The sequence below is a fragment of the Diplotaxodon limnothrissa genome, linkage group LG10, assembly GCF_057381915.1.
Source record: "Diplotaxodon limnothrissa isolate DT_005_m linkage group LG10, D_limnothrissa_male_GT1.1, whole genome shotgun sequence".
NCBI lineage: Eukaryota > Metazoa > Chordata > Actinopteri > Cichliformes > Cichlidae > Diplotaxodon > Diplotaxodon limnothrissa.
The window spans coordinates 26,935,662-26,963,054 of NC_140605.1; the positions used below are offsets into that span (position 1 = coordinate 26,935,662).

The 27,393-nt window shown below is 38.4% G+C and overlaps 3 protein-coding genes and 1 non-coding gene across 5 annotated transcripts; 2 read left to right on the forward strand and 2 right to left on the reverse strand.

Moving 5' to 3' along the window:
• Positions 1–1,078: 1,078 nt before the first annotated feature.
• On the reverse strand, positions 1,079–16,049 carry rab24 (RAB24, member RAS oncogene family). Of its 2 annotated transcripts, none has more exons than XM_085364677.1 (9): positions 15,639–16,049; positions 14,729–14,928; positions 13,119–13,187; positions 11,891–11,969; positions 8,736–8,803; positions 7,937–8,036; positions 7,059–7,109; positions 4,133–4,192; positions 1,079–2,979 (listed from the first exon to the last, which is right to left on the reverse strand). In XM_085364677.1, exons 2-9 carry the CDS (start codon positions 14,843–14,845, stop codon positions 2,912–2,914), a joined length of 612 nt encoding a protein of 203 aa, XP_085220803.1. In that variant the 5' UTR covers positions 14,846–14,928; positions 15,639–16,049; the 3' UTR covers positions 1,079–2,911. The 2 variants fall into 2 exon arrangements, with proteins under 2 accessions (XP_085220803.1, XP_085220802.1); XM_085364676.1 differs by having other exon boundaries at positions 1,079–2,982.
• A 1,235-nt stretch (positions 16,050–17,284) lies between these two features.
• Positions 17,285–22,141, forward strand: pgrmc1 (progesterone receptor membrane component 1). Its single transcript, XM_085364022.1, has 3 exons — positions 17,285–17,651; positions 19,369–19,524; positions 20,230–22,141. Exons 1-3 carry the CDS (start codon positions 17,357–17,359, stop codon positions 20,322–20,324), a joined length of 546 nt encoding a protein of 181 aa, XP_085220148.1. The 5' UTR covers positions 17,285–17,356; the 3' UTR covers positions 20,325–22,141.
• A 1,543-nt stretch (positions 22,142–23,684) lies between these two features.
• On the reverse strand, positions 23,685–23,795 carry trnal-caa (transfer RNA leucine (anticodon CAA)). The gene is made up of 2 exons: positions 23,758–23,795; positions 23,685–23,730 (listed from the first exon to the last, which is right to left on the reverse strand). It is a non-coding gene; the product is annotated as a tRNA-Leu (tRNA).
• Positions 23,796–24,303: 508 nt separating this feature from the next.
• On the forward strand, positions 24,304–26,263 carry cox7b (cytochrome c oxidase subunit 7B). The gene is made up of 3 exons (XM_085364023.1): positions 24,304–24,403; positions 25,326–25,441; positions 25,955–26,263. The coding sequence occupies exons 1-3, from the start codon at positions 24,367–24,369 to the stop codon at positions 26,030–26,032; spliced, it is 231 nt and encodes a 76-aa protein (XP_085220149.1). The 5' UTR covers positions 24,304–24,366; the 3' UTR covers positions 26,033–26,263.
• The last annotated feature ends 1,130 nt before the right edge of the window (positions 26,264–27,393 follow it).

Genomic DNA, 27,393 nt, shown 5'->3' on the forward strand with positions numbered 1-27,393 from the left:
GAGGGAGGGAGAGCGGCGGGGTCGATGCCCTCCTCCCTCGTTCTTGACCCCCGCACTTCTCGGGGAAACAAAAGTCTTTCGGAGGGAGCAAAAACGTTTGAAACGGCGGACTCCTGTCACCACGCTTGCACTTGGGTATGTGTTCTTGCCACATTTCGCTCTGTCTTCAAGCTTAATATTGTCTGTGTGTTATCTGCCAATGCCTTAGAGTGTATTTCTTTGGAGATATTTTTAAGGAACAATGTCGCCCCTGTGAGAGCCAAGTTTCCCTACTAATGCCTTTTTACAGTTGCCCAACAAGAAATGTCTCATTCCAGTGTAATTATGTTAGATCTCAACCACTGACCTGTCAAAACAACTGCTATATAAATATATAAGAAGACATGAAATAAGCATCTTGTGGCTCGTATCTTTTTTTTTGTTTTGAGATTAATAATTATAAATCTGAAAAGAGATCTGTGAGATACTTGGATGCTTTTTAAAGCCAATAATGTCAATTTTTAAAATAATTACATTATACCACATTATTATTTAATTAAAATAAATCACACAAGTCAAGGATCCAAATTAGTATGTTTTCACTACTATAGATATATAGAAATATATTTTTTTTTAATATGATATTTTGTGAATTATCAAAATTTTCTTTTTTATAACGACAGGACAGTCTGGGCAATAAGTTACAACTTTTTCCATTATTTTCCATTTATTTCTTACAATTTATGCCCAAAGAGTCATGGTGACAGATTTCCTTCATTGCAGCATTTTTTTATGCTTTTGAAATTGCACTTATTTTTCTAATACTAAAATATGTCATGGATTAAGTGTGTAGTTAAAACTTATTTATATCAAGAAAAAGGAGTTTCACTGGTCCGATCCACTAAAGTGGGCTGTAAGTGTGGGATAAAAAGCCAAACATACCAACCTGAATCAAAAAGGTTTTTAGTATTCCTCGAATTCACTTCTGTAGGCAAACGTGCAAAGATTTATGCTGATATGCAATCCAATGCCAAAATTGCGCATATACAGTATTTTTGTCAGTCTTTGCCAAATATTACACACAAGCAAAATACTGTGGATCAATTCAAACTTACAATCTATCTGCGTTCTGAAACATTCTTGGAATGAGCCTTTTATTTTTCAGAACAGATGTGGACATCAGTTGTTTTTTAAAAAATATTTGCATCAATATTGAACATCAACACATCAAAGCAGCAACCTACAAGTCCATTGCGCAGTACAACTTAAAAGGCAATAAATTAGTGACTCGAATCTTAAATATAGCTTTAAATGTTTGTGGGACATTACAATGTTAGCCCACGAGGCTTTTCGCTGATCGTCCTTCTGCAGAAGAGCTTCTTCCTGAAATCATTTGAACATTCCAAGATTTTTCCTGCTAGAAATCTGTCAGATATATTTCTTTCTTTGAGAGATGCATTCAAACTTAGAAAAACAGTAGATTATTTGTAGAAAAGTAACATTCCCTAAAAATGTTCTTTTAGGCAGCTCAGGCCATGCAATTTAATTACAGATATGTGGGCGTGTTGTTAGTCACCTCCTTAAAACCAGCTTATTTTTCGGACATTTTTACAGAAATTGTAGCTTATGATGCAAAACAGATCTGTTTTAGCAGCATTTAGTGTTCTTGCTGTGTTGGACACAGCAATTGGACTTCATACTAGATTTTTTTGGGGGGGGGAAATTTACACCCAATTCAGGCATTATTATTTAAATTATTTTGTCTTTGGGAATTATGCTTTTTGGGCCACAGTTTTTGGGGGGTTTTGTGGGTGTTGGTGCACTACCTTGAGTGGCAACTAGGACAAATGCACAACAAGTCTGAGTAGTGGCAGCGTACGGCGCTTTCGTGGCTGACACATGGCAAAAGATGTACTGTTACTGTAAAGGCCTCTATAAAGAAAAATGTCGTGTGTTTTGCCAGTTTTTCAAGTATTTCACTTAAAAATGCAGCGGGTAGAAAACTAGAAAAGACAAACCAAGATTGTGCCAGAATCTACAACCTTCATCCTGAAGCATGAGCTTAGTTTGGTCTCCACACAGGATTCAAACCCTACTCTTCTGGGTAAAAATTCTTCTGCAAAACCCAATAAGCTACCACATATGAATTCTTACTCAGGCTTTTTCTTTTTTTTTTTTTAAACTTAACTGATTGATTTCTTTTAAAGCCTAAAATCAGAGCGTAGAGGAGTTGCATGAGTCTAGCGCCCTCTTGAAAGGTTATTATGGGTCATGTTGCCTACCCCGGCTTTAATTAAGAGCAGGAACACAAGTAGTTTTCTGACACACTTCATCCTAGCTGGCTTCTCCATCTGTGTAGCCTCCACTGAACATGAGCAGGACTGACAGATGTGTTTCCACAACAATGTTAAATACAGTTGGAGGTAAACAAAATCAGCATTTGCAAACAAACAACTCCCCCTCCCAAAACACAGCAACCGCTAAAACACACAGCATCAATCGAGTTCTCTTTCAGTCTGGCTTCAGTGAGGATCCCACACCCTTACCACTGCAGGCTGTTGTCCAACCACAGTGTTGCTTCTGATTGTTTAACACTGAACTTGGGGAGGCTTATCGCCCTGTGGGCTGCAGGAAAGTCACAAGTTGATATGGTGATAAATATGAATAACTTGGTGAAAAAAGTGGGCGTGGTGGTCTTTAAGTCCCTCACCACCCAGCAGTTGAGGATCCTCTTCCCCAAAGTCTTGCAGCTCTCAGTTCATTATGGCACAAAAGAAAAAAAGAAGCATATCCAACAAAGTATAAAGAGTTTTGTTTGATTTTCCTTTTTGTGATTTGGTACCACATTCATAGATGAGTTACAGCTTTCCAGCATTTCCAGGTTTGACTCCAGCTGAGGGAATGCAAACACTTCCTGTCCTGCTCCTCAGCATCAGTTGTTGTGACAACAGGAGTAGAAATAAGAGTCCTTCTTCTGGCCTAAGTCGACGCCCGTTTCCTCTGCTATGAAACAAAAGTGATAGGACTTTAAATTAGTTTGAGATCATTTCCAGGAGATAAACACATTGCATATTGCTTTTACATTTTGATAGTTTGTATAGATTAGAGAAAGTCCTGCCAAACCTAAGGAAACCTGTTTCACCCATTTCCCATTTAAGTTAATTAGCTGAAAGCTCTAACTTTATATTCACATCTAAAAGACTGGTACTGGTCTTTTTTCCCCAAAATTTTAGCAACAAAGATAATAGATATATTTCTCCAAAGTCTAAACTTTTCTATAAGGTCCCGCGTCTACTATATTATAGGTCAGTAATTTGTAACTTACTCCATTTTATGATGGTGTTCCTCAGGGATCATTTCTGGGACCACTGATATTTTCTAAGTATGAATGGCTACTTCATATCACTTGTGTCACAGTTAATTTCTGCTTTTTTATTTTGGATTAATACTATTTAAAAGCCCAAAATGTGATCCCTCATGCACCATCCCATCTGAGCACTAATACTGTAGTGTCTAAATCTCAGCTATACATTTACCAAACAGAAATTCTTGGACCCAAAAAAAAAAAAAAAAAAAAAAAAGAACAATTGGTCTCAGCATTGTTTATTTATTACATATTCTGAAAGGATTTTTATTAATTTCTGTGCAAAAAAGTTTTTTTTTTAAATCCATGAATTTTGTTTGTGAAATGTTATAACTTGGTTTCTTATTTTTTTATTTTAAAAAGTATTTGTTTTAATACTACTAGAAAAAAATCTTTAGATATAAAGTATGTTGACTTGTATTCCATATAACTGTATGCTAGTTTAACATCATAATATAGATGAACTATTGATTTTGATGGAGTAACAACAAATTGCAATAAAGTAAATTAAATATAAAGTCATTAAATAAAAGTCAAGGGCTTTTATTTGTAATCCTTTGTTACTTCCATGCTTTTCTTTAATTCAAACACGTTTGTGGATGTGTAACATTTTTAATATTTTCTGCACAGATGCTAAACCTTTAACTTTAAAAAATTAGATTTTCCTGAAAGTTCTGCAGTAAATTCTGCTACGGATAACATAACTTCAAACAAATTTCCATTACCCTTGCCACATGAATTGATATAAAGATAACAAAAACAATCTGTGTACATGAACGACACGCTTACCTGTCATATACTGGAAAGCAGTGCTGTTGTAATCCTCTGCAACTTTCTGGAATAACTCATCTGGAAAGCAGAGGAAGAATGAGGCCTGTCAGTTTCCATCAGTTCGTATCTGTCATGGCCAACAAAAACAAGCCAACTCACATTCCTAAAACCTGGTGTACAGCACGCAATAGCTTCTTTTAGTGTAAGCAGGCTGATAAGGGATGCTCCAAAACCTGCATCCAGCGAGAGAATGCTAAAAGCCACAAAGGAGACAACGCTCTTGTTCTAATTAGACTTTAATCATCAGATTCAGCCATGGCCTCACACTAGAATACTGGCAATAATCTACCAATTAATTAATCCATTCATTAACACTTAGACCCCCGGAGAGCAGTCATTTTGGTTTTCTACCTTAGACCCCCGCGGAGTCATCATTTTGCGTTTCTACCTTTAAAAGCCGGAGAGCAGTCAGTCAAATGCTGGAGTCATTCATATGTATATTAGGTCGTTACCTAGGAATTCTGGAGGGAGGGGAGTGGGGGTGAGTGATTGAGGGGGTGGGGGAGTGGAGTGTTTCAGTTTGCCATCTTAGGGAGAAATCAACACATGTCCTTTGTATGTCCTTTGTTGCTGACATTTATTGATGAAAACAGTACAAAAAACCAACCATTTGTACACATATTTACAAATAATGATAAAAAGTGAGTGAGTACATTTCAACATTTTCACGGCAACTGGCCAGCGCCGTGTTCCTTTGCGGACAGTGTACTCCCGAACCATCTGGTCCATCACATCCACGCCACACTTTGTTTTGTTGTAAAGGGTGACAGTGTTTGGCTTCCTTTTGGTAGTGTTATCAGTCTGAACCACGCTGTGCATGCTGCTAAGAATATAGACTGTCTTCTTCCGTTTGGCCGCATACGCCGTCAGCGTGGCAGCAGAGGTTGAAAACACCTAAGAAATAAGATAAATTGTTATTTCCATAGCCCTTTTACACACAATGAAACACATAAACATAGAACCACAAAAGACCTGCAACATACCTGAGTGGTGAATTCATTGCGATCTGTCTGTCTAGTGGATTGAGGAATTTCCCTGCGAATCTTGTTGACTGTGCCGAGGATGGTGGTTTTCCGTCCAAGAAGTTTTTGCGTAAGTGAAAGCGATGTGAAGAAATTGTCCGTGGTAACATTTCTGCCCTTGTCTAGGAATGGTTCCATCAGCCTCATTACTACATTTTCAGAAAGTCTCTCCCCAGTGGGACGATTGGGGTCCTTGCCAAGATATGGGAAGACATTGCAAATGTACTTGGATTTTAGGTCGCAGGCCACCCAAAACTTGATCCCAAACTTGTCCGGTTTACTTGCAATATACTGCAGGAAACAGCACCGAGTCTTTGATGGGAAAAGCTGTTCATCAACGGTGATATGTAGACCAGGGTTGTAGCACGTGATGCAGTTGGTGACAAATGATCCCCACACACTGGAAATTGCAGCGAACTTGTCAGTCTTTGCTCGATCACTGCGGGTGGACTTGTCATCAAAGCGTAGGTGTTGCATGATGTCTTGGAAGCGGTTTCGTGCCATAGTTCCAATTATCTGTGGGTTTCCCAGGTTTGCTGACCAGCAGTCATTTAGAGATGGAACCCTGTTAACCCCCCGCAAGATGACAATTGCAATAAATGCCATTAGTTCAGGGAGGTCCATGAACCAATGAACATGCTCCATGCACCACTCAGCAGGCCATTTGTAAATATGTGTACAAATGGTTGGTTTTTTGTACTGTTTTTATCAATAAATCTCAGCAACAAAGGACATACACCCATGTGTGTTGATTTCTCCCTAAGATGGCAAACTGAAACACTCCAAGTTGGTGACTTTTGGAGATTTATTTCCCTGGATGATTGAGAATGCATCAAGATGAAACACAAAAGGAAGTTCACAGCTTTTAGCAGCTCCCCCACCCCCTCAATCACTCACCCCCACTCCCCTCCCTCCAGAATTCCTAGGTAACGACCTAATATACATATGAATGACTAGCCAATTTAGCTTCCACTTCCACCATTTGACTGCTCTCCGGGTTTTATAGGTAGAAAGGTAGAAGCCTGGGTATGCTAGATTAAATATTTTCTCTTGTCAGGAAGTAAATTAAATATGTCTGGCTGTGATTAGCGGAAAATTATGGTAACACTCTTTGATCACACTCGCATAAAAAAAGAGAAACACTCTTTAAGTGCACAAAATTTATCAGTACATATTAAAACTATGTGCTAATAAGTAACTTAAAAATAACATTTGTCCAGTTCATGTCAGCTGTTTTGTTTGAAGAAGGGTGTGAAAATATGCAGAGATTCTCTTGGGTAAACACAAATAAAAGGTGGACTTGGGTGAATCAGTAACCTACTTTTTATGCCATTTTGGTGGATTTTGTCATGTCAGTTTGTCCCTGTTTGATTCTGGCTACACACACCAATTCGAAAACCTCATGATGCACTACTCAGATCTTAAGCGGTCACCCTGTGTAACCTTCCTTCTGCCTCCTGTTTTTGTGAAGAAATGTGTCTAAGTTTGACCCCTGTGTTGCATTTTTACAGACAGAAAAGCTGCCAAAGAGCAACAGTTTTGATACTCTTGAAATGTTTCCAATCAAAAACTGAAAGGCTTTCATTTGCACATACAACACTGCTAAGAATACATTTAATCCAAAACTGAGTGGGTATCTGCAGCAGCTTCAAGCGTCTTTTATGAGGAGCCAACTTGTATCTGCCATGCTGTGTTCTGACCATCCTCTGATCATCCTGCATGTTAACGAAAACATACCCATATTTTTAATGCTACAGCTCACTTCCTCACTCATCAAAACCACGAATGAATGAATGAGGCTGCGGTCAGAGCCAACAACCTGTGTTACATGAAGTCTTCCGGTGACTCGAGGTCGAACTCACCTACATTATTCCCCGTTTTACTGGAGGTCTCAAAGTGCTGTGCACCAATCTCTGTGAATATTAACCAGAACATTCAGGTTAAACATCAGTCAGTCTGAAGGACAAACTTATGTAAGTGAAGAGAAATTGTGTTTGTGTTGCAACTCGGGCTGATCACACAGAGAAAGCAGACAGAAGTTAGAGATTTCTTAACATCCTTTTAACAACATCCAGAGTGTTCACAAGCTCTTCAGTACACAGTCTTTCCCCCAGTTTCAAACATGACAGCGCACGTGGAAAATCCTGTTTCTAAGGTTAAATGATCAACTTTGTCAACACATCTGACTGGTCTCTTAAAGCTGTCTCGGATACAATTTTCAAGAAAAAGACAAGAAAATATCAGAAACATTCAAGGAATCAACTATAAATCATTTTTCCACAGCTGAAGAGCATTTATAGAGTTCAAACACATATTTACAGTATATAAAGTAAGGAAAATGACTCATGTACTAAACACTCAGGGTATTTTTAAGTGACACTGTGGATACAACTGAAACTGTCTGTGATCGTCTGTAAATTTGTTCACATATAAAAGACAAAGTTGACTAGCTTTATATCAATAAACAACCAAACTAGGTTTTTTTATTCTTCCATGTTTTATGTATTTATGTTTACATTTTAGAAAATTATGAATGCCTCAACTTTAGGAATTTGAAAATTTCGAAAATCAGAAATCAGTAACCTGAAAGAAACCACAAGACTATTGCTCAACTGTTTTCATAAGTAATGCATACTGTTAAGCATACTGATGTTAATTCACTTCTGACCAGGCCACCGTCTCAGAAAGAAAACATGTTACAGCGTAATCTTTCTGCATGTCTACACTCCACTGGGCTCACCTTCAGCAAAGTCCTGAGCGTCGTGGTAGTCGATTTTGCGAAGACTCCGGTCTTCCTGGATCAGGTCGCTCTTGGTGCCACACAGGTAGATCTTACAGTGCTGCAGTGCACAACACACCAGAATAAAACACAATGTCCATAACTGACATGATGGAAATTTCAGAAATCCAATGTGGGACTTCAGCTTCAAGTAAACCTCGCTGACAGCAGACTGTGCGGCCACAGATAGTAATAACACATACATTTATCTGGATCAATAAAACAATCAAATAAAATAAAAACAATCTTCCATAAGGTTGTGGACTGAACTCTTATATTTTTTTTACTACAAACTGAACCATCTGATCACATCCATCAAGCTGAGTCTTATTTGATTAGATATTGCCTGCTTTAAATATATGGTACTTTCAGCTGTGTAAAGGACTGAAATAGAGTTCAGAATGAGACAGTGTTTTTTCAGTGCTTCATTATCCTAACAGATGCATATAAACTGACTGCTTTACAAAATGGAGGCCGGATTACCTCAGAGGCAATTACACTGAAACCCCAATTTAGCAACCAACACAGCCAACTAGCAGAGTTACACCATCATAATATAATTTTATTGTATAAATCGGCTATTGTATAAACGCAATTTGCTAACTTTACTTATGGTGTAAAACTGAATGCCCCCAAAACCCTTTTGAGCTTCCATATTAAGATGACTGTTGGGCGTGTGAAGAAGAAAAAAAAAAAAAAAAAAAAAAAAAATCACATATCAAATGACGTGCAATCATTTCAATGAAAGAAACCATCTTACCTCCTCGTAGTTTTGCAGCTCTTTGACCCAGAAGCGAGCTCGCTGGAAGCTGCTGCTGTCAGTCAGATCTGAAAGCCAAAAATATACAGCAGACTTTTCAGTATTCAACATCCTTGTCTAGACACACACACTAGGGCTGCCACGATTAGTCGACTAGTCACGATTACGTCGACTATCAAAATCGTCGACGACTGATTTAATAGTCGACGCGTCGTTTGAAGCTTTGTAAGATCACAAAAGACGCAGGAATAAGTGGCAGGATTTAAGAGTGTAATAACGGACTGAAACAGAAGATGGCAGCATTGCATGTACAAGGATGTCAGCTACCGTTAAACCCCGAAGAAGAAGAAGAAGAAGCAGCTGTGTCCCAGAATTCATAGCGCGGCCCAGCGCAGTTTCCAACAATGGCGGCAGCTAGTTAGTTTTAATGTTACTCTTATTATTCTTTCTGGGTCACAAAATAAACGTTTAACATATTTTCAGGCGAGAATGTAGCTGTGTAAACCTCAAATATCTGCTCAGTTTATCAGGACACCACATATTTTCAAAAGCGCTCCGACGTTTTCAGAGACGTCTGTTACCCACTAGCTCGTTAGCGAGCCGGGGGCGAGGCTCACTAGAGCCGTGAGAACACCGGACTCCCCGCAAATCGTTTTCAAACCCACCGCTGTCTCAGGTTGAATATATATGAGTCACTTAGATAACTTAAAATGTTATTGTTTGGCTTTTTTTTTTTTTAGTATTTTATTTGTTCCTGAGTAAATCAGTTTGTCTGAGATTAAAGTTATAGTTTTTACACAGCTGAATAAACGTCAAGCAGACAGCTGATTATCAGAAGTGTGAGATGCTCCAGAATATACTCTGGTGTCCTGTTATATTTTAGATAGCAAGGAGTTTATTAAACTCCACCGAAACAATCTGAAAACTTCATTAAAATTTAATAAACTATCATCTTGTCTTTATTTTTAGTTAGCACAGACCTTAAACACTTAAAGCTGTAAGCTAATGATAGTTATATAAGAGCAGATGCTGCTGGTGCAATAAGCTGTAGTTTTACGTCTAATGGATGATGATCTGATTAGTCGACTAATCGCAAAAATAATCGGTGACTAGTCGACTATCAAAATAATCGTTTGTGGCAGCCCTAACACACACACACTCACACTCACCAATCCATACAGAGCAGGCACCCCATATTCGTCACACATTAAAACTAACAGCCAGTCTGTCCATTATTTGTTTGATAATATAATTGATTAAATATGCTGAAAGATTAGGCTATAAGGTGAAATACAATCCAACTTAAGAAGGAGGAAGTTAAAGAAGAAAGATGTTAAACTAAACATCACAGCAGTGTGACTAATCTGCTGGGAAATGACTATCCACCGACTATTTTTACAAAGTTCCCCAATGTGGAAAAAAGACACAGATCTGAAAGCAGTTCAGGACTGGACAGTGGCTCTTTGGTTAGAGGCCAACACCACACCAACTAGTTTGCTTCTTAACACTTAAGCCAGGATTCCTTGATGCCGATTCTAGGAAATGAAATACACTGAAAGAAAAAAAAAACTGATAATGCATTACTGCCGTTTAAAAGGATTGAGAAATATTGTATCCCTAAACTCAATTTCTTTTGCCATTGACAAATTTGATATTATAGATTGCAAAGCACAACCGTACATATCTTCTATCAGAAAGCTGTGGTTTCAAATGCCTAAAATGATAGCCGTTGTTGCCACCTGTGGTTTTTCCAAGACCTTAGATAGATGGAAATGGGACCTTTCTGTCACAATAAATGATACTGAATAGGAAGATATACAGAGATTACAGACTGGAATTGAAAACCGGTGCTGCTTGAGAACCGGTTTCAAATTTTCCACAGCACTGTCATATGTGCACAGTTGAAACAGCCCAAAGCATTGGTAGCTGTAATCTTGTAATCTGTAACATGATTATTTAAAGTCGGATTAAAATGCCCACAACATGCTGAAACATTTTTCTACACAACAGCTCAAACCGGACATCACAACACCAGTTTGATTTACACGTCACCTGCTGAAATCATCACCAGGTCGAGTCAGTGTACCTGCCTTTGAAGGATTCTCCTGACTGTTTTACAGAGTGCAGTGATGGGCAGGACGTCTCATTTATGAAATGGAAACTGCTGCCTCGAGTGAGCTGTGGTAGCACCGAGCAGAACTGGTACTGAAGCCGACCCACACTTTCGTTTTGACCCTCATAACTTCAGAATTTATAATAATAATAATAATAATAATAATAATAATAATAATAATAATAATAATGGATTGGATTTATATAGCGCTTTTCAAGGCACCCAAAGCGCTTTACAATGCCACTATTCATTCACTCTCACATTCACACACTGGTGGAGGCAAGCTACGGTTGTAGCCACAGCTGCCCTGGGGCAGACTGAAAGAAGCGAGGCTGCCATATCGCGCCATCGACCCCTCTGGCCAACACCAGTAGGCGGTAGGGTAAAGTGTCTTGCCGAAGGACACAACGACCAGGACAGAGAGCCCGGGGATCGAACCGGCGACCTTCCGGTTACAGATGCGCTTCCCAACCCCCCTGAGCTACAGTCGCCCAAATGAGGGTGGGAAAACAAAATCTGAAACTAAGAAAAGAAACGCAGGCCAAGCTGACTTGTCACAGTTCTTGTGGTCCCCTTGTAACACATTAACAGTCACGACTCACCTATTAAAAGAACGTATCATGAAATTCAACCTGGCTGTGACTGAAAGTGAGTGAACACCATCATCTTTATAAACCAGATATGCGCGTCATAATTATCAGCAACACTGTGCTAATTTGCACACCGGCCAACCTGACATTCTTGATACTGATACTCAAAGCTGCTTAACAAACGCGATTTTGTTGCAACACTGAAGTGGTTGTAAAATTGCTCTTAAATGTGTTTTTCAGCCCTAAACAAATTATTGTGCTAACTCATGTATTTAGGCTAAGTTTAAGTTACAAGGCACCAAAAACAGTGGAAAAACAAGGATAATTAAGAAGCACCAACTTTCAACACACACAACAAATATCAGCTGATTTTGACAGGAGGTCAGGGTGAGTATCCAGTGAAGTTATTAACGTAGGAATATCTCCTCTTCACTGTAAAAGTATAGATTTACCATAGCAGACGATGGCGGCTCGAGCTCCTCTGTAGTAGATTCTGCTCATGGCTTCGTAACGCTCTGATCCAGCTGTGTCCTGAGTGGGAAACACAAGAGAAGAGATGAACTAACTGGAACTGGAACCTAAACAGTGATGAAATGATCAGGAGAGAAGCCTTAACTTTTTGTTTAAAGCTATCATAAACAGCTCAAATGCTTTATCTTTATGCCGCAACAGGCTGTGGTTCCAAAATTTTACAGGTCAAATTAATATTATGTATTTTTTTTTACCTCTATTCTTATTACCATTTATATGAGATATGATAAAAACTACTTTCATTAATAACTACTTGCATCCACCCACACACACGCCATCATTTTTACATAGTTTCCACATTCACACAGGGAAACCATTTGTTTAGCTTCGGACTTTTAATCCTTTAGCAGGTTGAGTCAGGACAAGCTATGCAGAGAGTTCTTCTAACTGGCACTAACATCGACTAATTTAAATTAAAGTTAAGATACATTAATACTGGGTACATGCTGATGACATTAATCTATTCTGAAAGGAAAATTCAGAATCATCAACCTTCAGTTAGGTAGTAATTTAAGTATGATTATACCGGTATTAAAGATATAAAGAGGCTGTTGTTTTGGTTATTTCCTAAAACAGAAACCAGGTAGTCAGTTAAAAGCTAGGTCTTTGGAAATGTGATCAACACAAACAACACAAAGGCCTGTAGGGACAAAAGCACAACATGGGGTGGAGACCAGTCAGCTTGGCTGATGGTGCACAAAAAGGAAAATTCTGGACCGTTTATTGGAATAAATATGGTACATAAAGTTTTATTGTGTTGAGGAAGTTTTGGTTGTGACATAGCAAAGCTTAGCAATATTAGTTCTCTTGGTTCCAATAACTTTGAAGCTGTGACACCATGAGTGCAGTGGGTAGTTGGGTTTGGAAAAAATAGACAGAGTTACTGTTAGTATGAACCTTTTAACAGCATAAAGTAGCAACTTCAGCAGGACAAATGACATCGGACTGGCTTTGCTCTTACTCATGGCTATTTTCCGGTCTTCAAACAGAGGAAATTTTGAAAAAAGGAAAAAAAAAAAAGGGAAATATACAAAATTCCTTTTTGGGTTTATGAATCTTCCATCAGCTCATTGAACTGCAAGAAAGGGATCAAATGTGAAACGACTGACTATCACAAAGCACGTGCATTTTAGGCAGCCTCTAACTCACCCATATTCCAAGAGTAATCACTTTCTCTCCCACCTGGATTGGCTTGGCAACAAAAGCAGCACCGATGGTCTGTCAGAAAGAGAGAAGCAGTGGGGTTAGACACTGCAAACATATGATATGACTGCTTTCAGCCATGTTAGATTGATATTTGTCAGATGATATGTGGATTTCGTTTTTTCTTAAAGCTTTTCTCATTTCTCTAATTTGTGCCTCCTCGAAATGTACGCAGGTTTTGACACAGAAATCAATCTCATTGCGTCATACTGAAAGACTTCGTGTCTCCTAAAATCCATCTGGAGGACAGAGGAAAGGAAGAGAGATGGCTTGATGGAGGAGCTTTAAGTAAAGATCCACAGGTGTTTTCTACATGAGTGTTGTAGGAAATGTAAGCAATATCTAGATTTTCCAGAAAATCCTAAATATGCACTTTGAATACCATTAAAAGCTATTTTTATCATTTTGACGTTAATTGTTTTTTGTTTCCATTTGTAGATTTTAAACATGATGTGTGTTTACTTACGTCTTCTATTTTAGTGTTTGTGTTTTTGGAGACTTGGAAGGCTAACAGGTTTGCCTAAACCAGAAAGCATTTTGGGTTAACTCCTGCGGCTTTAAAGAGGCTAATGACTTGTATAAAACGGGTGTGACACCTAGCTGGAATAAACGAACCATGGTGGGAAAAATACTTGATTATTTGAGATGATTAATTGGATCATCAAACTTTCTGCACCTCACAGTATTGTCACATGGTGCAATTAGAAGTGGTCCAAGATATAAAACAAGTGCCATTAATCCTGTTGGGTCTAAGAAAACAATTTATGATGCAGTCATATTTAATTGGAATCACTTTAAAATAAGGCTCATAGGTGAAGATGGCTCACTTTGTTAAAAGCCTGTTGCATTGCCCACACCTAAGCTCGAGGAATCGAGAATAAATAAACTATTAAGTGAGAACGAGGGAGGTCAACACTGTGAGGATAAAACCAATACTTTCACACTCTCACATGGAGAAAGTCATCAACAGAGCAGCTTCCTTTACAAGATAGAATTGAGGATGTCTGCCTCATAGGCCTACAGCTGCAGAAATGAGTGAGCCTTAAATCCTTAGGTGGGGCCTCCTGGTTGTTCCAGACCTACATCTGAAGGTGCCTACTTTGGAATTACCTACCTGAGGAGATTAGGCTTGCAGAGTGGGTAACCACCTCTTAGAACTCTCTTTTACTTGATGTCTTACCTTATACTTTTGCCTTCTAGGCTCCCTTTATTCTTTTCTTATACATGTATAAGTTTACATTTTTTGTCCAACTTTAATGTTTAGATCTGCCATTGATTGGTCTGTGTTTGTCTGTTTGTCAAAGCCCTTTGCAAAGGTGGTATATATAGAATGTTTACTATACTGTTATTATTTATGGAAAATGCAGCATTAGCTTGCAGAAATGTACTAAAACATTACTGCAACCCTACTTCCTGTCAGAGCTTTGACGCATTGAAACAATCACAGACTTGATCTTCTGTTACCACAGCCTCCCTTGGGCTAAAGTTAAAACTGAAGCCCTTCATGGAGGCAGCAGACCAACATGGAAAATTGAAGTGGAGCAGCTGACACTCACATTCTGGTACGGGCCCACCAAGAAGCGATGGTGAACATATCTCTCCACCAGACTAGTCTTCCCCACGCTCTCTTTTCCTAGCATCACCACTTTGACGTCCACACGCATTGCGGTCATAACGACGGCGTCTGGAAAAGCCAGAGAAGAGACCACGGCACAGCAAACAAGGGAGAGCAGAGGGGAGTTGATTTATAAGGCAGCTGAAAAGAGAAAATACACGAGTTAGAGACTGAACTTTATAAATCATGCACTGGAAACAATGAGAAATTACCAACTTAAATCCTCACCCGTTCTGTAAGAGTCTGTTAACACCATAGTTACTTCACAGGGAATCTCACAATCATTTTTTTACGATTTGAATCTCTGGATGCATTTCTTTTCTTATTTTTTCAAAGATGAAAGTGAAACAAAACTGCAGCAGTAAGACCCAACCCTCAAAAACCTACATAAAAGTGGTAAAGAAAAAGGTACAATTGTAGCCTTAATTTCTAGTTTAATCTGACTAACAACATAAAACACGAATTATTTCCTTTAAATTTATAGCTACTACTGCATAACTGCTGCACTTGTCATTGAAAATAACCACTAATTATCATAACGTAGATTAAATATTTATACACTATGTACTTTACTATATTATTTTAAGATAACCTGAATTTAAAAGGAAAGTCTTACTAGGTGTGTTTCTATTCCTGAGATATAGAGTTAGCTTTAATTAGAGTTTTACTAAAGTCTCTTTCTTTTATTTTCTCTTAATAAAAAAAAAAGCAAAGATGTGGTTTTACTACCTTGCATGAAGCTAGAAATGATCCAGCTAGCTTACTTGCTCAAACACGGCCGAGCATTATCTTTACAGGGTTTCAGGGCTCCCGAGTTGGGCTAGGCTACATATAAAAACATCAAAACTCACCGGGTAGCTAGCTTGACTCAACAAATCTCTCGTAGCATCAGATCTCCTCCCAGCAGGAACCAAAACCAAGGCTGAGCCCCGTCTATCAAATCCGCTTTAAAGTGGACACAGCAGCCGTCGGCTCGCTCTTCATCTCTGCTCCCAGCCTCGCAGAGCCGGGTGGTGTTAGTACTGGTAGCGCTGGCGGTTAGCTCGGTTAACGTTATTATTGTTGCGCAATGAGTGAAATTATAAACAAGCCTTCAGTCAGCTGAGCGTGTTACCGGGACACACGGGAGCCAACTGGTCATGGTTTCTGGTTATCAGGAATCCAGTCCTCTGAAAACAGGTTCAGGTTACTGCCGCTGGGGCAGACACGAAGCTAAGTATCGTCTCTGTGAGGAAAAAAATCGCCAGCTGAGCTTTGTTTGGGTGGGTGGGAACCAAATACCGGAGAGAGGCGGTTTCCAAGAGGAAGTGGACCGAGTTCTATGACACAATCGACGGATGTTGAAAGCCACAAATGACCCTACCACAACCACAGCTTTTTACTGTTATTATTTAATTCAGTCTGCCTGTGTGCACCTTAATCTCATCAGAAAATCACCCAGAAGTTAAAAAAAAGAGACTTAAATCTAGAAGAATACAAGATTACAAGTTGCACACATAATAATAATATGTATTGATTTAGCATATTATACAATTAATTCATGGATATATTTATCTCAAGCATTAATTATTGAATGAGACCACCAGGCACAAGAAAATGATCCACTTTTTTAAACTTTATTTTATAAAAACATTTTTATTCAAAAGTAACAGAGAGTCACAAAAAGACATAAAACAACCAAAAACACTTTCACACCGAGTCCAAAGAAGCGCTTTTCTGTCATTTTGCGTCTCTGTGTTTGTTTTATGTGTGTTGCTTTGTTTCATTTGTTTGTGTTTGACTTATAATAACATAACTTTGTTGTGGTGGTCATTTTTATCTCTTTTAATAGGAATATGTAGCCATTATGTAGTTGTGCTGGGACCTTCTAAACATTTTAAGCCTGTTTTTGTTTACATTTACTCTTTTTTTTTCTTTTTTTTTAGAAATATATCTTTATTTACTTATTTATTATGTATTTATTCTGTTTTGGAACTAATTAAAGACTTATCATATTAATCATTTCTAAAACAGAATTATTGTTAGTTTTTTGTGTAAAGTTATCAATATAATTATTGACGATATCCACCACAGGACCAAGGACATTAATTTAATTCGGGGACCAAATGAAGAAAACAAAGACCACATACACAAAAAAGACAAGATGCAGTCAAAAACATCCAAAATGAACACAAAGGAATTAAGAAGCATTTGTATAAATTTGCATCTCTGTATTTATTTTATGTGTTGTTTTGTTTAATTTGTTTGTTATATTACATAACTGTTTGTAGTCTTTTATATCTTCTTTTAGTGGTGGTTTCATGTCGCACCGTAACTTCCTTGTTGTTTTTGGCGCTTTTTAGACTTTTTTTGGCCTCCACAGATGATTGTTACATGGACAAAGTACGATATCTATGGAGGCACTTAGAAGACGTTGATTGGTCCAAACAGCGGACTGTAAGGGTGAGAGAGAACTGTGATTGGTCCAGGGATCACAAGCGCTGGCTCGGCCCTAAGCCGTTGAGTAGTGTGAGGTCAGGCTCCACCAATCCCACCCAGCACACACTGTTCAGGGGAAAGAGACGACAACATGGCCGAAGCAGAGACTAGCGAGTTAACTTCTGGTGGAATTTTTCAGGAGATCTTCACTTCTCCGCTGAATCTGACCCTGCTCAGTCTCTGCTTTTTCCTTTTGTACAAAATCTTCCGCGGGGACAAACCACCGGAGCTCAGCGAGGAGGACAAACCACTGCCCAAAATGAAGAAGAGAGATTTTACGCTTGCGGAGCTGAAGCCCTACGATGGGCTGCAGAACCCGCGGATCCTCATGGCCATCAACGGAAAAGTGTTTGACGTGACCAGAGGGAAGAAGTTCTACGGACCAGGTAACGTTCGCGCGTGCAGTGGTTACTAACTGTGGTGTCCTCGTGCCACGAACAAAACCAACGGCAGTTAGTTTAGCGTGGGTTTTAGTTTAGTTACTATCGCTAAATGCAAAAAAAAAACAAACTGTTGCTGCTTGGCACAACTTTTAGTTGACTTCTGTGTCTTGGAGCTGGCGCCACACCCCCTTTAGTTGTTTAACTGAGATCCCGTTTCATAACAGAGGGGCTGCGGTGGCCTTGGAGCCAGAGATCGTCTATGAAGACGTTGAGTTCTCCTTAGAAAAAGGGCTTGATCCCTGCAATGTTTAAAACATACCCGATGCTTCTTCTGTCCATAGAAGAGTCCAGTCTATTAGGGGTTTAAAACTGCAGTAGGGACCATTCAGGGTTTTATATGAGCCCCGGGGCATCCAGGTAATATAGTAAAAGCACAACAGTATGTACTGTGCGGATGGAGGACATAATATAGGAGTCAAAATATTGGTGCCTTCAGAGCTTGACACAAAGTAGATAGACTCTCTGATTGGTCTGAATGTGCTGTTAACATGTAGTTAATGTCTTAATAGCTGTTATCTAGATTGTTCTTTTTTATAGCTTTACATTTGGACTACTTTGAATTAATTTGACTATGTTTTTTTTGTAGTGACTAAGCAGAATTGATCTAAAACTCACTGCACCATCTTATGGTACAAACTGTTATTACACAAAAGTACAACCCAGCCCTGGTTCAGTTTCACTTGATGTCTCATCAATGCAATACACAACGCTTTGGACACAGATATAGCAGTTGTTTCTGATGATAGCTTTACAGAAAATGGACAACAATACGTTTAAACCAAACAAAATCACTTAAGCTGCACATTCCCATTTCTGAAAACCACTTTCTAAGAGGATGAAATGAAAGAGTGAAAACCACCAGGACTGTCATCTTTAACAAGTTTTTTTTAAGTTCCATTTAATTAATAAAAGCCAAAAATATGTTTAGCAAATGGCCAAAAATCTAAAGAAAAGTCTGAGGCCGTGAAAACACAAAATTTAAAAATTAGGTAAGTAAATTAGTTAGGGAAGTATCTGGATGTGGATGATATGATTTCCTGGACACAGTCAATTTTCTCTGTGACTTTTCACTTCTGTGGAAACGGGCACAGAGTGAGCACTCTCGGGTTTTGTCTTATCTAAGAATGTAACCTCTGTTGCGTGTAACCTCTGGACAACATGATAGTCATCTGTCACGCAGATTTTCTTAGTGCATTCCACACCCTGCCCTGTAGCCTAAATTCCACGGTTTGTCTCATTTCAGGAGTTTGGATCACTTATATTAAAATTTGCCCTCAAGTTGAAAAAGCTTTGGCAGCTCTCGAGGAAAACCTTAGGACTGGCTGTTGTTTGCTGTTGGGGGGGCAAATAAGGCTGATTAACTCTATATGCTGATCTTTTTGTTATATCTTTTAAATAAATCCAAACTGAGGCAGGTGGTCACTCACCTAGTTCAGTATACTCTGGGATAAGACAGCATTCGTTAGGAGTTTTAAACACCCTCAATGATATGAACCACATCTTTGGGGGGGTTTTGGGGAAAATGTATCATTATCTGTATTTGAAATAACCTTTCTTTAACGTCAGATTTTTCCTCAGCGCGCTCTGTGGTTTAAAGACAAATATTCAAGATATTTTCCCATGCACGATCATCTGATCGTATGTCTTCCTCACCTTGCAGATGGACCGTACGGAGTGTTTGCAGGCAGAGATGCATCCAGAGGTCTGGCAACCTTCTGCCTGGATAAGGAGGGCCTGAAAGATGAACACGATGACCTGTCGGACCTGAACTCCATGCAAAAGGAGAGCCTTTCTGATTGGGAGTCTCAGTTCACCAGTGAGTGGAAGATAAAGCACACTGTCAGGTTATTAGGGTCCAAAAATGCCACAGAAAAAAATTTAAAAATGTTTTACAATTCTTGTGTATTTTATAATTTACTAAGCATTTATAGTAAAATAAAGCCTGTACTTAGATCAACCAGGGTTTCAGTCAACAAGTATGTCGGGCAGTTTGATTTGCCAGCTCTTAATCCATTATCTCCCTTTACCCTTTAGCCACAAATATTTATTTTCCTCACTGTCAGTAGCCTGTTATCAGATTAAAAGGATATCAGATTACAACTGGATTGCTTTAAGATTGTTTCCCATCATGCTCATAGTGCAAATTTGCAAAAACCTGTTGGAACCATGCAGGTGAAAAAGGAAGAGATTTTGGCCATCTCTGCCATTTATGTGTTCAGGGCTTTTTCCTGAAACAGCCCAGAAGCACAGAGAGAGAGCGATCAGAGAATGTCACTGCTTGTATGAGCTTAAACAAAATTGCAGTGATAAAATGTTTGATTTTCATAAGAAAATGAGAAAAAGAGTAACTTGAGGCGGCTCTGGATGAGTTTCATGGCCACCTCACGCAGGTGGCCTTGGTGTGAGGTCACATTAATAAAGTGAGACAGCTGCAGATCGCAACGTGCAGACCTTGGCTGTTTTCCCTTCGGGTCTTTTTTCTTTTTCTTTTTTTAAATTAGATTTTTGTTCTACGTTTCAGTGAAGTACGACTACATCGGCAAGCTTCTGAAGCCAGGAGAGGAGCCGACGGAGTACACCGATGACGAGGAAGGAAAAAACAAGAAGGCGAACTAAAACATGAACCGTGACCACAAGGGGGAACAAGATGCCTTAATGTATATTGGTAATTTGATAACCCTAATAGGGTCGCTGGAAAACTCCTCCACCTTCTGACCATCTACCACTACTTTTGGACCAATCTCGGCTTGTATACAATGACTGAATTCAGTTTATCTTTATTAATCTCGTCTGAAGGCATTAACGGTTAGAAATGCAGCTTTCTAATGTAGAGTTCTTTAATTGTTTAGAGCTGTTACTGTAATCTCTCAAACACTGATCCACCAACCAATCCCAGCGTTTTGTTGAGCTCCTGGTAGTTATGTGGTGCTGAAAAAGGTGATCAGCTCATCTTGATGGTTGCCAGGTTTCGCTGTAGGGTCTCAGGAAGCGATTTTTGGTTATGATTGGCTGCCCATCAGAAACACCAGGCAGAGTTCTGTGCCTGAGATAACCATATTGCTGACATCCCCTCTCTGTGACCTCACAGAGACCCAAAAGTAGAAAAAACTGTCTGAAACTGAGCAGTGTAAAGTCTGAACCTTTGGCTCATAGGGGTTAGTTGTACATTTGAGTCTTTGGGCCTGTGTGATAAGAAAATCCATTGCTGTAAGATGACATAAATCACAGGAAATAATAATACACTGCCCTTGACACAGACTTGCGTCATTAAATCAAGGCCTTAAAGGAGGTAGTCTAAACACTGCTGGTGTCATTGTTCTGTAGCCGCTACATTGTGCAGTTCCTAACATGATAAGTTAAATCTAAAACTCGTCCATTGTCACTTTAATTATAAGAGTAAGTACATTTTCCTTACAAACTACATCTAACTTTCACATCAGGCCTGTTGTACTGATGATCTCTGAAGATTTGTACCTGCATGCATGTTCAAACTGTAAGAGGATGATGATGTACCATAGGTCTGTTATCCCTACCCTTCGGCTTACTCCTAACAGTTCCTGTAGCTGGAAAAAAATATTCCAAGTATAAAGGTCAAATTTTGCATGGCATAATTAAATACACTAAATCTGTCCCAAAAATGAGCTGATTTTGAGGGGATTTGGTGGGAACCTTTAACATATTTGATTGATCTTATATCAATGTCTCCATAGTCACTATTAACAAGTGAAAGATCCCTGGTTTGACTCCAAGAAGAGACACAGATCCCTTTGGGGTTCTTTAAGGGTATCTTTCAGGAGGGAACAGCTGAAAGTAGCTTTATAATACTACTGTGACAGTGCAGGTTGATGTGTTTCCTCTGCATGGAAAGGCCATCTTCTCTCTCCCTCTGCTGTCTCCTGCGATCTTACCACAGAACAGCAGTTAAGCATTTTAGCATCTGGATTCAACATCCCAGACAAAGGATTTGCTGCTCTTTTCATTCTCAATTTGCTTTTTGACCTGTAAAAGCAGTAGACATGTAAAAACCTTGTCAGTAAATGAATTAGAAAAAATGCGTAATGGTAAGTGCGGTCACCGTGGTGCTCCTTTAAACGAACAAACATTTGGAAATTATTTCCCCCCATTTATTCTGTTTACCTTGATTTTAACACTAAATCCATGATGACAGAGAGACCAAAACCAACCCTCAGATCAGCTGTCATGGACGTAACAGCTAAACTTTGAAGCGTTTTCAAGCCTTCAGACGTGAGTTCATTTGTAACTCAGGAGTTGTTTCTGACTGTAGAAAAATGTTTTCTTCTATGTAACTTCCATTTAAAACAAACAAAACATCCAATATGTTGACATTCCTGGTATGCGTATATATATTATTCATCATACAGTCATACTGTTATAATCCTGAAATGATGTTTTGATTTAAATAAAAAAACTACAATATGAAGACTTGACTGTCTTGTGTCTTTCTATATCTATATTTAGATTTTTATTGAACATGTTTACATGCCTTTATGTTTATGCCCAATTCCGACCCTACCATCTGAATGGCTCAGCACAAATTAAGACCCATTAGACCATGTGATGTTTTTCCAGTCTCCTATTTGCCGAATCCACGCAAGCTCTTCTGACAGGAGTGGCACCCAGTGTGGTCTTTTCCTGATGTAGCCCATCTGGTTTAAGTTTCAGTGTGTTGTGTGCTCAGAGATGCTCTTCTGCATACCGCGGTTATAACGAGTCGTGTCATGGTGTGAGGACAACAACCTTGCCTTCAACACTGATAAGACAAAGGAGATAATAGTGGACATGAGGAAGAACAGCAGCACTACTGCTATGGACTGCCCTCGAGATGAAGGTTCAGAAGTGTGAAATCTAGAACATCCCGACTCAACAACTCCTTTTTCCCCACTGCTATCAGACTCCTGAACAGCTGACCTACCTCAACTGCAATTTTGCACATCAGGTTGCTTTGCACATTAAGCTCCTTTGTACATCCATCTAATCAAATCAAATCAAATCACCTTTATTGTCACATCACATGTGCAGGTACATTGGTACAGCACATGTGAGTGAAATTCTTGTGTGCGAGCTTCACAAGCAACAGAGTTGTGCAAAATACAATAATGTAAACAAGCAAAATACAAGAATGGCTACATCTGAAACTAATAAATATATGTACAATATATAATAGTATATGCATTTCTGGATGTGTATACTAAATATTTTTCTATGTGTGTGTGTGTGTGTGTGTGTGTGTGTGTGTGTACACATATTTTACAAATTAAATAGAGTAAACAATAAATAAAATAAAATATACAGAGTGACATCAACATCTGCATACCACACTTTTCTTTGCTTACTTATTTGTAATTATTTATCTTTTTTATTATTTTTTTATCCGTATTTTATCTTTTTATTTATTTAATTTTATTTAATTGTATTTTTGTTCTTTTACCCCTTACCTAACTTGGCATTTGTGAATGGACAGCAAAGGAAGAGTGTCATTGCACAGAGAATGCTATTTCTTCTGTACTGACAATAAACACTTTGAATTTGAATTTGAGTTTCTGTTACCTTCCTATCAGCTCATAGGAGCCTGGCTATTCTCATCTGACCTCTTACATCAACAAGATATTTTCACCCTGAGAACTCACTGGGTAGTTTCTCTGTTTCTGGACCATTCTCTGTAATAGTTGTACAGGAAAATCTACGTGGATCAGTGTTTTCTGCAACAGTTTTCTACACTTCATTTACATCTGAAAAGCACTCTGATTTTAAAAAGTCCTGGATTGTGCCTGACAAACACACGATTCCTACAAAATGCAGAGTGAGTACTTGTGCAGAAAGCTCAGAACATTAGCATAAATGTTTGAGCTGGTAAACTTGTTAATTAGTTCTAAACTAATTTGTAGAAATTAACTAATAACCTACTCAGCCTACCCTAATCATTTTGTATCATCGATTTTAACCAAAAAAGTTATGTGTCAGAAGTGGGATTCGAACCCACGCCTCCATTCGGAGACCAGAAGTCCCGTCTCTGCGGAAGGAGATTATCCTTGAGTCTGGCGCCTTAGACCACTCGGCCATCCTGACACGGTGCTCAACGATGTTGTTAGTAGGGGTCTTAACCCTAACACTGTGTAGCCTATGATTTGATTCGATTGTAATATATGTCGTTATATTTCTTAACAAAAGCAACTGCCAGTTATGTGAGCGTATTTTACAACTTTATCTCAGCTTAAAGTGCGTATTTATCTTCTGTATTCACTTTTAATGTTAAGACTTTATCTGCGCATGCTCGTTTTAAGACTCGTGATGATGCTGCGTTCAGGGAATAGAGAAGAGTGGGATAAATATGAAGTCATTTATATTATCTTTAGCGGATATCCGTTTAATTTGACATAACTAAGCATCAGCATTAATTCCACAGGTTTTAATATAGTAGGTTGATGTGAAAATTGAAAAACATCGTCACGAGAACAGCTCGTTTGCTAGCGGAGACCAGAGCCTTTTTATGGAAGGTTGAATGACTTACTCAAGTACATTGGCGGGGACTATTTTACTATTGAACATGAACGCAGCATAACTTCCGCTTTGTCTACGTGCGGCGGCCATATTACACTTCCGTGCTTCAAGGGTATCTGAAGACATCAGGCTAGGCAACATGTACCGGTTTGGTAAAGCTGCAGTGAACATTAGCGGTAAGAAAGCAGTTATTTTCATATAAACTCGCCCTAAATGGTTGCGTTTTTAGATCGGTGTGCTGTTTAATACTAGTTGACCTGGAGAATGACAGTTTGATGGGCCGGTGACCGCAGTCAGCATGCAGACAGGCTAACCTTAGCACCACTGAAGGAGGAAATCTTAAAAAGCTGTTTTCCCGATTAATTTAATAACCAGAGTTATATCCCGTAAGTGAGAGTCATTATTAGGTAGTCGTTTTAAAGTGCTCCTTATTCAATAAACATGTCGTTGTCCGACCCTCTGACCTGCGTAACTCGAAGACGTGACAGGCTAACACACTTGCAATGCTCATTTCTTTATCGAGTATTTATCCTAGTATGCATTCATTTTTGAAAGTACGCGAATGTACCCGTCTGATGTGAGAGTGCGATACTGCAAGGGCAAATAAGATTAGTAAATCTCTTGACTTGCCCTTCTAAAAGAGGCTAGCAGAAAGCGAAATTGATTGTGGAAGTATTGAGCTTAACATTTAATACAGCGAATTGTACTCACAAATACTATTTATTACAGGAGAGCAGAATGTACGTGCTTATTTTAAGCATGTATTGGTTTCTTTAAACCCCACTTTAAAAATGAGTTACTGTGTATGTTATGAAAGGGGACAACTGTAAAAATACACAAAAACACATAGTTTAGATAGAAAATAGAAGCGCTCCATGAATACCTCTACATATACATCAATAATAAGATGAAGTAAAAAAAATTAAACAAAAAGATGTTTGTTTAGATTTGTTTTGTTTTTATCATTAGTTTCTGTTACTGATTGATTTTGTTCCCTTTTTTTTTTCATTGATTGTTTTCAGTAGTTTCTGTATATCATCTCTTTTCATTCTGACAGCTCAGTCATTAACATGAGGACTGTTTCTTCTTGTCATGTAGGCCAGGCCATGCGGCAGGTGAGGCATGGATCCAACCTCCCCCAGAATTTCCACTCAAAGTACGGTGCCGGTGTGTTGGTCAGTGGAGCCATCTTCTGCACAGCCGTGTGGGGATACGTAAGTTTGATCGCATCACATTCAGTTATGAGCATGACCTGAACAGACCTTAACATTGATAATATAGTCAGTGTGGTTGGATGTTTGGTGTGGGGGGAGGAGGAATAATCTATTTTTAAAGATAACAAAAAACATTGCGGTTAGTTTGGTCGATACTGAGATCACATTTGTTAAAACTATACTTTGGTTTAATTCAGTTTAAAACAGAATAAATGATTTAAATAAAGCAATTGCCAAGGTTTTGGGGACTGAATATAGACTCCCTACTGTATTGAGACGTTTGTTTCAAAATGAAATTCTACAGAATAACCATGTTTTCTGTATTGGTGTTTTTATTAAATGGCAAAAGTAAAAAGTAATTAAAAACAAAGTTTGATACTTCACATTCGCATTTTCCACTGATATGCAAATTTTTCAGTTTTTTAAAAATTGGTTTCATATTTCCAAACTTGTCTGTTTTCTCATTTTCACCGGGCAATTCTGAAAAAATAAATTTGACTTCTCTTGCTTCAGGTGCTAACTTCGACTGGCATCACCTGGAATCTGTCACCTGTCGGGAAGATCCAGCCCAAACCGTGGAGAGAGGAGTGAAGAGGTGCCATGACAGAGCTACCTTCCATCCAACCCTTCTGTTTGTACAGATGAATAAAATATCTGCGTGTTCAGACAGCAAATGCTCTTGTTTATTCCAACATGTTTCTTTGTCCAAATAAATTAAGTGTGATTCTACTGACTCCATCTGTTTGAATAAAGTTATTAGTTGGCTTGATATCAGACAGAACTGTTTTGAACTGAGGAAAAGTGAGTTGCTGAAGGGCATTAAAACATTTAAATAATACAGATTTTACTACCTGCCGTGTGTTTTTATTAGGCTTTTTAACAGAGGCTTAAGACATTTGAAGGGAGCAATATGGTAATCTAAAATTACAAGGTTTGTGTGATCATGAGAAATACTGTTACATGAGAAATACAGGCCTGAAAAACAAAAATAACCTGGAAAGCTTTGAATACCAATGTAGTCAGATTTTTAGTACACTCACTGGTACCAACCCATGTAGTTGACTTGAGATGAAGTTGAAGAATTTGGAGGTCATCCTTCATTATTCCATCCATTTGTGTTCAATGTACCAGTACCACTGTACCAGCCCCAGAGCATGATGCTATCTCTTTTGGGACCTTTGCAAAGTGGTGACACATTTTCTAACTAATGTACTCAGTACATCAAATATATTCATCCAAGGATGTGTATACAATAATAGAATAGAATAGCCTTTATTGTCATTGTACAGAGTACAACGAAATTGGAGTGCCACTCCCTTGGTGCAAGTTTCAATAATAAATATAAATGTAAAATATAAAAAGTACAAAAAAAACAATCGTAAGTACTCAAACAATAGTATGTACAATATATACAGGATAGCAGCATTAATATAATGACAGTATGAATAGCAGCATAATATAATGACAGTGACGGTATGGAATAGGTTCAATTGTTTTTGTGCTTATTTACTACGGTGATAGCTCTGGGAAAGAAGCTATCCCTGAATCTAAATAATCTGTTAAAAGATTTCTTAAGTTTTAGTTACTGGTATGTTTTTAAAATGTATTATGAATTTCATTCATTTATTCAAAAGTATTAATCGGTATTGACAGTTTTTACCTTACAGATATTACTTTCCTTATTATTAACCTAATTATATTTTTCCTTCATGTGCTTATTTTTGCAAAAATAATATCCTTGATGCTTTTGCCAGGGGTAGATCTAGAGAAATGTCCTTAGTTTTTTTTTTTACACATATGCAGCTGTTACTTTCTGTAATATGTATTATATATGGTTAAAATACATCAAAGTATACACATTTCATTTAAATATAGTCTAACACACAAATCTAACTCAAGCATCACACTCTTTTTTTAATAGAAAAAATAAAATTGTAACATGAGGTTTGTTA